The 11,904-nt window shown below is 40.6% G+C and overlaps 1 protein-coding gene across 1 annotated transcript in view; it reads left to right on the top strand.

Annotated features, from left to right (window-relative positions):
- Positions 1-11,191, top strand: part of PPEF1 (protein phosphatase with EF-hand domain 1) — a 165,496-nt gene extending 154,305 nt beyond the window's left edge. Inside the window, exons 11-13 of the mRNA XM_007958383.1 lie at positions 8,218-8,381; positions 10,051-10,135; positions 10,974-11,191. Of these exons, the coding sequence (XP_007956574.1) occupies positions 8,218-8,381; positions 10,051-10,135; positions 10,974-11,191 (467 nt within the window). The remainder of the gene's footprint in view (positions 1-8,217; positions 8,382-10,050; positions 10,136-10,973) is intronic.
- The last annotated feature ends 713 nt before the right edge of the window (positions 11,192-11,904 follow it).

The following is an 11,904-nucleotide window of genomic DNA, read 5'->3' as shown; positions in this document are numbered from 1 at the left end:
AGCTTGCAAGCTGCCATCTAGATGCAACAATGGGTCTCTCCTCGTCCAGAGCAAAGAAGAATGAAGAAAACCAAAGGTGCATGGAAACAATTAGTCCCCGTGACCAGTACACCATTCGATCCTCAGCCTGTATGACTATGAGACCAGAAGAACTAGGCGGTGCCTGGTTACCACTGTCAACCACTCAGAGGGAGATCTATGGAGGACATCCTGGATAGAGAGGGAGAACAATGTGGAACAAAACTCAAAATCATTTGGATAAAAAAAGGGAGGGGGACCAGGTTTGCTGGTCTGATAGATCCTGGAGGAACCACTGAGACTGTGGTCCCTAGCTGCCCTTCAGGTCGGGAATTGAACTCACACCTGTGGCTTCTAGCCAAACAAAAGACAGGCATATGAGTTGAACATGTACCTGAGGTAGATACAGTCCTTGGAGAGAACAATCATGGGAAAAAGAGGGGCTGTTTATGTACAGGGAGACAGTTCAAGGGGGCAGGGTTGCATGGAGGGATGGACACAGGGAAGAGGTAACTATCAGGAGGAAGTGGGAGGGAAGCTGTTGCATTGTGATAAATTATAGTCAATGTCATGAGACACTGTGTGTGTGAACTGCTGTATGGAAAATGAAACTGCTCTGTAAACTTTCACCCAAATCACAATTTAAAAAATATATAAATATAAATAAATAAATTAAATGACAGTACAATTAAAAAAAAGCATTTAGGAAACTAAGAATAGAAGTGAACTTTCTTAATTTCGTAAAGAATACATACAAAGCCTATAGGAAATAGCATACTTAATAGAGAAATGATGAAAGTTTTCCTTGTAAATTTAAGAATGAGGCAAGAATGCTGTGATAGACTGAATCAGGCTGTGTAGACCCCAAATGTGTCTACACCCTAATCCCTGGAACCTGTGAATGTTACCTTATACAGCAAAAGGGACTTTGTGGCTGTAATTAAGTTAAAGATGTTGACATGGGGAGAATATGCTGGATTATCCTATGTAATCACAATGGTTCTTATAAAATGTATAAAAGAGGAGTCAGAGGAGGTGGTGATGTGATGATGGAAGCAGATTGGAATGCTGTACTTTGAAGATGGAGGAGGGGGTCACAAGCTAAGGAATACAGGCAGTCACTAGAAGCTGAAAAGGACAAGGAAATGGATCCCCTCCTTAGAGCCTACAAAAGGAATCAGTCCTACTGACACCTTGACATTAGCTCAGGAAAACTGATTTCAGACTTCTGGTTTCCAGAACTGTGAGAGAATAAAGTTGAACATGGCATCAGGTTTGGAGGAAGACTCATTAACAACCTGTAATATGCAGACGGCACAACTTTGCTTGCTGAAAGTGAAGATGACTTCAAGACTCACTGATGAAGATTAAAGACTACAGTTTGCAGTATGGATTACACCTCAACATAAAAAAAACAAAAATTGTAACATCTGTACCAATAAGCAGCATCACACTAAATGGAGAAAAGATCGAAGTTCTCAAAGATTTCATATTACTTAGATCCACAGTCAACACCGATGGAAGCAGCAGTCAAGCAATCAGACATCGTATCACACTGGGCAACTCTGCTGCAAAAGACCTCTTTAAAGTGTTGACAAGGAAAGATGTCACTTTGAAGACTAAGATGCACCTAACCCAAGTCGTGATATTTTCAGTCGCCTCATATGCATGTGAAAGCTGGACAGTGAATAAGGAAGACCAAAAAAGAGTTGATGCTTTCCAATTGTGGTGTTGGTGAAGGATACGGAAAGTACCTTGGACTGCCAGAAAAACAACAAATCTGTCCTGGAAGAAGTGCAGCCAGAGGGCTTCTTGGAAGCAGGAATGGCCAGACCTCATCTCACCTACTTTGGGCATGTTGTCAGAAGGGACAGTTCCCTAGAGAGGAATATCATGTTTGGTAAAGTGAAGGGTCAGAGAAAAAGGGGAAGACCCTCAACGAAATGAGTTGACACAGTGGCTGCAGCGGTGGGATCAGTATAGCAAGGATTGTGAGGATGGTGCACGACCAGACAGTATTGTGTTCTGTTGTATGTCGGGTTGCTATGAGGTGGAGCTGACTCGCCGGCACCTAACAACAACAACAACAAGTTTGTGGTAATTTGTTCAAGCAGCAATAAGAAACTAATATATATGCCCACTATCAACACTTCTGTTTAACATTGCACTAGGGATGCTAGCCAGTATAATGAAGATAAACAAAATAGTAAGGTTTGGAAAGGAAGAAATAACATGTCATTATATATAAACAACATGATTGAGTATATAGAAAATCCAGATAAATCCACAGAAAAACCATTAGAATTAGTGAGTGAATTAGCAAGTTGTTGAACTCAACATCAATATACAGAAATTGGTTTATTTCCATATTCTAGTGTGTTAGGGCCTAGTCAGGAGACAAAAACCACACCAGTAATTTGAATAGGGAAATTTAATATAAAGAGTTACTAACTAATAAAAGGTGGTTAACTACTAAAAGGGATACAAGAATTCTAAAGAACACAGGAATGGCAAATATAGTGAGCAACTACTAGTTCTAGGCTGATTGGGAGTAACCAAGACTAGCAAAACCAAAAAAACCAAACACACTGCCGTGGGGTCAGATCCAACTCATAGCGACCCCTCCTTGGGTTTCCAAGGCTGTATCACTATGGAAGTAGATTGCCCAACCTTCCTTCCGAGGAGCGGCTGGTGGGTTTGAACCACCAGCCTTCTGGTTAGCAGTCAAATAAAGAACCCTCTACCCTCACCCAAGGCTGAGATTCAGACCTCATTGGAGAGGGTGTGTCTGTGGCCTACTGAATAGGAGAGAAATTCACTGAGGTGCCTCAGGTCAGAGCTAGTCTACAGCTAGTGGGCCAGTGTTGGAGAGAAGGGAACCACCCGCTAAGGCGTCAACCAATCTCTCCAGGAGCTGTGCACCACTGTGTCTCCTACACACTGCTAGCAAGGAAATGACCCATGGGATGTCCAAAGAATTCCAGAAGTTGTGTGCCACTGTGTCTCCCACATACTGTTGGCAAGGAAGCCACCCACTGGTGCTAGCAACACTCACTGCCCCTCCCAAACACCTCTGGCCACCACACTGTGCTGTAGATGCAAGAAGCAAAGCATACCGGAACCTGAATGAGAATCTCTGCTTCTGCTGTGCCTTGCAGTATTCTTCCTGTGCCCACTACTGCCGAAGCCTAATATCCCATCATCTGCCAAAGGAGAAATGTTCTCAGGGCCCAGCTTCAGCAGTCACAGAGCAGGGGAAAGAAGGATAAGTTTGAAGCTGAGTGGGGTTAGATTGATAACTGGTGTAGCCAGCAATGGTGCTGCAGTGGATAAAGTGCTCAACTGCTAACTGGAAGCCGAGTGGTTTGAACTCATCAACTAGTCCACAGGAGAAAGATACAGCAGTCTGATGAGACCAGAAGAACTAGATGGTGCCCGGCTACCACTGTCATCCACTTGAAAGGGGATCTATTTAGGACATCCTTGATAGAGAGGGAGACAATGTGGAACAAAACTCAAAGTCATTTGGAAAAAAAAAAAAAGTGGGGACCAGATTTTCTGGTCTGATAGAGCTTGGTGGAACCACTGAGACTGTGGCCCCTAGCTGCCCTTCAGGTCTGGAATTGAACCCACACCTGTGGTTTCCAGCCAAATAAAAGACAGGCATATGAGTTGAACATTTACCTCAAGTAGATACACTCTTTGGAGAGAACAATCATGTGAGAAAGAAGGGCTGCTTATGCACAGGGAGACAGCCCAGGGGCCAGGAGTGTATGGAGGCATGGCACTGGGAAGAGGAACTATGGGGAGGAAGTGGGAGGGGAGCTGTTGCATTGTGGTAAACTGTGGTCAATGACATGAGACAAAGTATATTATGAACTGCTGTATGGAAAGTGAATTTGCTCTAAATCTTCACCCAAATCACAATTAAATAAATATAAATGTTGTTGTTGTTGATGATAAATAGTACACTTTAAATGGGGAAAAAAAAAGACATAGCAGTCTGCTTCTGTAAAGATCTACAGCCTTGGAAACCGTATGGGGTAGTTCTACTCTGTCTTATGTGGTCACTATGAGTTGAAATCGACTTCAGGGCAGTGGGTTTGGTTTGGTTTTGGTTTGATAGTCAGCAACTGACTTACAGATAATGAGAATTTTAAAAGATACCATTCACAATAGATTAAATAACCAAGTACCTAGGAAGAAATCTAAGGAATGATGTATGAGATTTCCTCATGGGAATTATAAAATATTATTAAGGGAAATCAAAGCTAAGTGAAATAAATGAGTGCATAGTACTGTGTTCATGGACTATAAAGGTCAAAGTTGTCAAGATACAAGTTCTCTTCAAATTGAGCTATAGGTTCTAATGCAATCTCAGTCAAAATCCCAGCATGGGGATTTTTTGGTAGATCTTGAAAAGTTGCATCTAAAATTTATATGAAAAATGCAAAAAGTCAAAAATAGCCAAGACATACTTGAAGAAAAGCAGTAAGGTGGAAGGACTTGTCCTGTTGTATATCAAAACATTATAATGGTATAGTAATTAAAACGGTGTGGAATTGGCACAAGGATCCCCATATAGACAAATGGAACCACATAGAGAATCCTGAAACAGATTCATGCATATATGGATACTTGAAGGTGGGTAATGGACAGTCTTTTCAATAAATGATGCTGCTGAGCCAAATGGATATCCATATGCAGAAAAGAAATGGCCCACTGCTCATGACATATACAAGAAGAAAATCCAGATTGATTGTAGATCTAAATATGAAAGACATACAACAAGGCTTCTGGAATACAATACGTGCAAACTTATTTATGCCATTGGACTTGGCAGAATTTTCATAAATAGAACGGAAAAGCATTAACCATAAAGAAAAGAGTGGTGATATTAATTACATTTAAATCAAGAACTTCTTAGCACAGGGAGGAAGTGGGATGAGTGATGTTACATTGAGGGGATTGCAATCAGTGACATGAAACAGAACGTGAATTGTTGAATGGAAAACTGATTTGCTCTGTAAATTTTCACCCAGATTACAATAAAAAGGTTTTTTTTTTTTTTTAAAAAAAAGTACTCAGTACCCAATAGTGCCCTGACAGATGTTCCTTAAACAAATGACCCATTTTATGTGGACCATATTTAAGTAACAGTTCCTTTAATATTTAAAGCTCAGTGCAGCAATTAAAAACACAGGATTTGGAATCAGACACCTCTTTTAACTTTGTTTTCTTTATCTGTTTGGAACTAATAATTATTTCTGTGGCTATTGTGAGGAGTAAATGAGTAAGCATATTTGTCTCCTAGCACAGTGCATGGCACAAGTTTTAAAAATTCAGCCCATGGTGACTGCTAGTTAAAAAGAAAAATTTAAGAACATCTTATATATGGCTGGTGGGAGTCTAAATTAGTACAACTACTTTAGAAAGCTGTTTGGAGTGTCAAATAAAGCTGAACAAACACATCCTCTATGGTCCTGCAATTTCACTCCTAGATAACTAGCCAACAGAAATGCAAGTAGATATATGTGCCAAAAGGGCATATACAGAAATGTTCTTAGCAGCACTGTTTGTAATCAAACTACACTATTAAAGGAGTTAAAAAAAAAAAAGGCAAACTACAAAATTGGAGAAGATATTTGCAACACATGTAATTGACAAAGGGCTCATATCTAAAAGAATAAATAATTTCTACTAATCAATAAAACGGGAGCTCTGGTAGCGTAGTGCCTAAGGCACTTGACTGCTAACCAGAAGGCTGGTGGTTCAAACCCACCAGCCACTCCTCGGAAGGAAGATGGGGCAATCTACTTGTGTAGTGATCCTGCCTCGGAAACCCAAGGAGGGGTCGCTATGAGTCGGGTCTGACTCGACGGTACATAACAACAACAACAATCAATAAAACAAAAGACATAAAATCCAGTAGAGAAACTGGCAAAAGACTTGTATAGACAGTTCATCAAACAGGATATCCAAATAGCCAATATATGCAAAGGTGCTCAACTCTTTGATCATCTAGGAAATGCAAATTCATTCCACAATGAGATCTTGCCACATACCCCCCTAGAATGGCTGAAATGAAAAAGACCGACGATACCAAATGATGGCAAAGATGTGAACCAACCAGAATTCTTATATACTGCTGGTGGAAGTCTAAATTAGTACAACTACTGCTGTTTGGAGTGTCAGGTGAAGCTGAACAAACACATCCTCTATGATCCCGCAATTTCACTCCTAGATAACTAGCCAACAGAAATGCAAGTAGATATATGCACCAAAAGGGCATATACAGAAAAATGTTCTTAGCAGCACTGTTTGTAATAATCCCAAATCGGAGACAACCCAGATGTCGATCAACAATAGAATGGATATGTAAATTGTGAATATTCTTGCCATGGGATCCTGTACACCAATGAAAATGAACAAACTACAACTAAATGGAACAACATGGCTGAATCTCATGAACCTAGTTTTGAGCAGAAGAAGCCAGACCCCTCTCCCCCAAATTATATACTGTGTGGTTCTGTTTATATATAGATCAAAAAGGGCAAAAATCAACTATAGGGTTAAAAGTCAAGGTAATGGCACTCGTTGGGAAAGTGGGAAGTGGTAATTGTCAGGGGGCACAAGGGGGCCTTTTGGATAGTACCAGTGATCTATTTTCTGTACTTGGTGGTGGTTACACAAGAGCTCCCTTTGTAATAATTCATTGAGTTCTGTATTTGTTTTGAGAACTTTAAGTGTTAAACTTCATTAAAATAACATAAAAAGGAATTTTGTCCTTAGCTGTTCAGTGTATAAGGAAATGGTCTGATGGGAGTGTAAGTGGATAGACTTCCTGGAAAGCAGTTTGGCATTATATATATCAGCAGCCTTAACAATCTACATGCCCTTTGATCCAGCAATTTCCACTTTAAGGAATTATCCTAAGGAAATAATGGAATAATTGCATGGTCATTAAGATGATGATACAGATTTGTGTTTATTCACATAGATGGATGTCCATGATTTATTTTAAGTAAAAAAGCAGGTTAGAGTAAATGTGTCTGTGTGTGTTGTCATATGCAATGCAAGTGTATAAAACATGCTAGAGTATAATGTGTATTTTGTTTTAAGAAAGATAATGTATCTGTATCTATCTACACATACATACATTCACAAATACATGTTTCTATATCTAGAAAAAGGACTGGGAGTAATAACACTATTTTCTATGTATTATAAATTGTTTAAAATGAGCATATCTTTAATAATAAAAAAATATATTTCTGTGTTGAAAAATTACATACAATATGGGGAAAAAGGGTATCTTACAGGAAAATGACAGGTGAATAATATATCCAGCATTAGAAACGAAAGCAAAGCATTTATTTTTTTAATACTCTTGTGTTTTCAAATCTTTTATAATAAGCTGTTCTGGTTACCTAGTGCCACTCTGACAAGACTATACCACAAATGGGATGGCTGAACATACAGGAGTTTATTCTTTTACAGTTTAGAGGCTTTAAGTCTGAGTTCAAAGTGCCAGGCTCTAGGGGCTGTGTGAAAGCCCCTCGACCTTGGGCTTCAGCTCTGCCTCTTGCTCCCGGCCCACTGAAGCTAGAGGCATCTCTTCACTCAGGCAGCTACTGGCTGCTGAGGCTAACAAGCCCAAGGTTGACAAATAAAATGGCACAGTCACGATGTTACCAAGCCACACGACAGGCCATTAATTTAAGTCCATTGAAAGTCCCAAGATGGGCAGAGCATGGCAGGCTGCTGAACAAACGACTCGGCTACATACAGGGTTCAAGCATGCCATCAGCTAGAGACTATCCCCAAGGCTCCTCCTTATACATAGGAAGCAGACCACATCCCAAAGGCAGCTACTTAGCTGCTTGTGGTAGATCCCACGATGGAGTTGATTGCCAGTCTCATCATGCGGAATAACGACCACCAGCTGCCCAGCCACTCAACCAGGCCCAGCCAAGTTGACATACAAATTTAACTACCACATAAGCACACTTTATTTTGTTAATTAGAAAAAGGATGGAAAAAACTTCACACCCAAACTCTGATTCCTTACAAGTGACAGTAAGGGAAAGACTCCAGGGCCTCAAAACCTGGGGCTGCTCACCGACTCTGCCAAGGAGGTTGCCTTTTTTTTTCGAATAATAAACAAATGATGTGGGCTTTTGTTGTTGTTGTTGTTAGGAAGAATTTCTTTGGGACAGTGGGCTTTTTCCATGAAGACCGTTATGGGCCTGAACTTACCATGGAGATTGATGAGTGTGCGTTTGATCAACACAGACGACAATGGAAATGTTGACTACATGTCCATCTTCCAGGATGTCCAGATTGAAAATCCTGTGCAAAAGGCAAGTGAAACAAACCCCAGCTAAAACCTGGCGGGAGCAAAACACCTAAAAGAGTAACTTGGCCCTTTCAAAATTTGGGGGAGGAATTACCTGATGGATGGGGGTTGGGGGGTTGTCCTAAGAAAGGTCTAAAGGGGACATGTACATTGTGATCTGTTGGGGAAATTTGTGCATTCTAAGCGTAGGCCAAAAAAGAAAAAAAAAGCTTCTGTCAGTAATCTGTGACAAATACGTGAGTTTTATTTTAAGTGTTGCCCAGCAAAAGTGAAGGTATGACATCCATTTTTCCATACAACACCCCCTTTAAAACTCCCAATGGAGTTCTTAATTTGTGGGGGTGTAGTCTTGCTGACATGACTGATGATATACTTTAAAGATTTTTAAAATTTAGAATCCCTTATTAAAATGGGAATACCCCGGTATTTAGTAGTCATCATCAGCAATTAGTTAACAGTTGGAACTGGGACCTGGGTGGTTGTTTGCAGGGGAGATGAGCCCGTTAAGAGCAGAGAGAGAGGAAGTAACAGTGCAGTTCCCACCCACTGCCATCAAATCGATGGCACATAGCAACCCTATCGGACAGAGTAAAACTGGCCCATAGAATTTCCAAGGCTATATATTTCTATGGAAGCAGAATGCCTCATCTTCTCCTGTGGGGTGAGTGGTTGATGGGTTTGAACTGCTGACCTTTTGGTTAGTCACCAAATGATTTAATCACTGCACCAACAGAGCTCCTCAACAGTGCAGTTGGAAGACCCAAATATCTGCAGAAAGGAGGCTTTGACTTCACGTAGAGGCAGTTTAATGTGGTGACTATGATCATAGGCCTTGGATTCAGGAAGCTTAGATTCAGATTCCACTTACTAGGCATGTGAATTTAGGAAGGTTACTTTACCTCTCTCTTTTCTAATCTGTAAAATGGACGTAATAATAGTTCTGTTTCTGCTCCTGGGGTGGTTGTTGAAGACTGAATGAAGTAACCCACGTAAAGCTCTCAGTAAATGTTGGCTGTTACTATTCTTTAAAAAATCAATTGCCATCCAGTGGACTGGGACTCACGGTGAGCCCCGCGTTAGAGTAGAGCTATGCTCTGTGGGGTTTTCCGTGGCTGATGTTCCAGAATCCCATCCCTAATGCTGAGGTGCTCTGCGTGGACTTGAACCTCCAGCCTTTCTGTTAGCGGTGAGCGCATCAGCCGTCTACACCCCCCAGTTACTTGCTGCTTCCTGTTCACCCTCAAGGAACCCTGGTGGCACAGTGGTTAAGCCCTCAACTTCTCACCAAAGAGTTGGCATTTCAAACCCACCAGCCACTCCACAGGAGAAAGGTGAGGCAGTCTGCTTCCTTAAAGATTTACAGCCTTGGAAACCTTATGGGGCAGTCCTACTTTATCCTGTAGGGTTGCTATGAGTCAGAATCCACTGGAGGGCGGTGGATTTTTTTCAATCCATGTTGGCCCTGTCCCCTGAGGAATGCAGACTGTGGAGGCTTCAGAAAACAGGGAGCACACTCCTGATTAAATGAAGTTGTCCTCCAAGGAAGTGTGCCTTCTCAAATTTCTAAGTCATATCATTTGACTTGGTGATGATGTCTTATGTTCGTTATGTTTACTGAAATTGATCAGCTTTGTTAATTCTCTGTTTTAACACTTAGAAAATCTTTATTTTAGGTTCATTCTACCATAATTGAGACTGTCTACAGGTACCGCTTTGACCTGCACATCATATTTGATGTCATTGACACTGATCACTCAGGTAAATGAACTTTGATTAGTCCATTTAGGAAAGGTTAGTCTGTTTCTGTGGACCCAGAACTCATTTTCATCTGTTTCATCCTTCATCCAAATCCGATTAAAATTGGGGTGGCGGGGAGGAACTCATGTTTATTATTATTTTTTTTCAGCTTGGCCACAAGCTCTGTATTCAAGACCATAGAGTCCTCCATAAGTCTATGTATCCATCTGTCAAACCAGAGTCACTCATTTATAAATCATCAGCACAAATGAAAATGTAATTCACCATCCATTTAAATACCTTCAATGTTCCTGGCAATAAAAACCATTCTTAGGGTTCTGATTCTGTGAAGATTATGATAACTCATTTTCTACTTAGCTTTGGTGCACGGTTACTTGCTGTCAAACTAAAGAAACCATCAGGTAATCCTCTACTGCAGAAACCTTTTATCAACACACACAAATCAATATTCTAACACATGAAAGTCAATGATCGCCTGTAAAAAAGACAGAGCCATTGTTTGCAGTCCTCTGAGTCTCAGGGTATCTGCTTCCTCTGCTTTGATGTTTTTCTCCTCTCGACCCGCCTTCCATGTCCCTCTCCCTTACATTTCACATCTTAAATTTTCTGTACCACATATTGTCCCACAGTCCTAAATCTCAGGGTCGTTTGGTAGTTGAAAGTAGCATATTGTTTCCTACATTTATGCTCTTAACTCTTCCATTCCTTCAGTGTCTTAATGGTCAGGCATGTTAGTGAGCTTCTAATTGGGTGTATTTAATCAGTATGGCATCCTCATCCATCCCTTAGGTAGATCTTGTATTGAACACTCACACAGCCTTCTCCTATATTCTTTTAGGCTTTATCTCCGTGGACCAATTCCGTGCCATGTGGAAACTTTTCAAAACTCACTGTGGTGTTCGTGTTGATGATTCTCAAGTTGATGAGCTCACCAGCAAAATGGACTTAAACAAAGATGGAAGCATTGATTTTAAGGAGTTTTTAAAGGCTTTCTATGTAGTGCATAAATGTGATACATTGCCCACATCAGAAAACGTGGCTCTTTCCCAAGATTGAGGGCTTCCATCTGGCTCCTTATGTATACTGGGCCCAAAGATGCAATCTTTTCCCGGGCCTTTGAAATTCATAGTAGTCAGTAATAGAGAAGAGTATATTGTAGCTTCCTCCAAAAGTTGATAGATAATGTGGGTTGGAAGTGCCCAGGTGAATTGTTGTTCATAAAACTTAGCTAAATGGCATCTAATAAGAATTTGACTTTGATTTTAGAAACTATGTATTGCCAGTTAGAAACTCATTTTAAACTTCATGCTGATATCCTGCCTGGCACCCAACCAGGAGACAAGAACAGTTTGGAAACAAGCTGGAAAACAAACAAACAAACAAAAACACCCCACAGTGGATTTGGAAAACTCTTGAGTATAATATCTGTAAAAGGCTGAGTGATGGGAGGAGGAATAGTAAGCTATTAATGGAATAAAAGATTTCTGTCTTTCATGTGCAATTTTCTTTAGCAGTCTCATAAACTTGTGATTCTTAATTGTGGAGTACCTCTTCAGGGATGTAGGTCATATCAGATTCTTGGGGGTAACCTGTGCGAGTACATAGTTTGAAAAGCACAGATTTTTTCTTAGCTGTTGGGGATGGAAAGTGAAAATATTCAGATTGAGCCTTACAATTAATATGGGTCGACACCTTCACTGGTGAAATGAGGCTTTGGTTATGCATACATTGTGCAATTTATTCTGCTATTCTGATTGCATACCAAACAT

Source organism: Orycteropus afer, unplaced genomic scaffold (genome assembly GCF_000298275.1).
Source record: "Orycteropus afer afer isolate SDZICR_OR568_19922 unplaced genomic scaffold, OryAfe1.0 scaffold00949, whole genome shotgun sequence".
Lineage (NCBI taxonomy): Eukaryota > Metazoa > Chordata > Mammalia > Tubulidentata > Orycteropodidae > Orycteropus > Orycteropus afer.
Note: the sequence above shows the minus strand (reverse complement) of the source record. Positions and strands in the feature narration are given on the sequence as shown.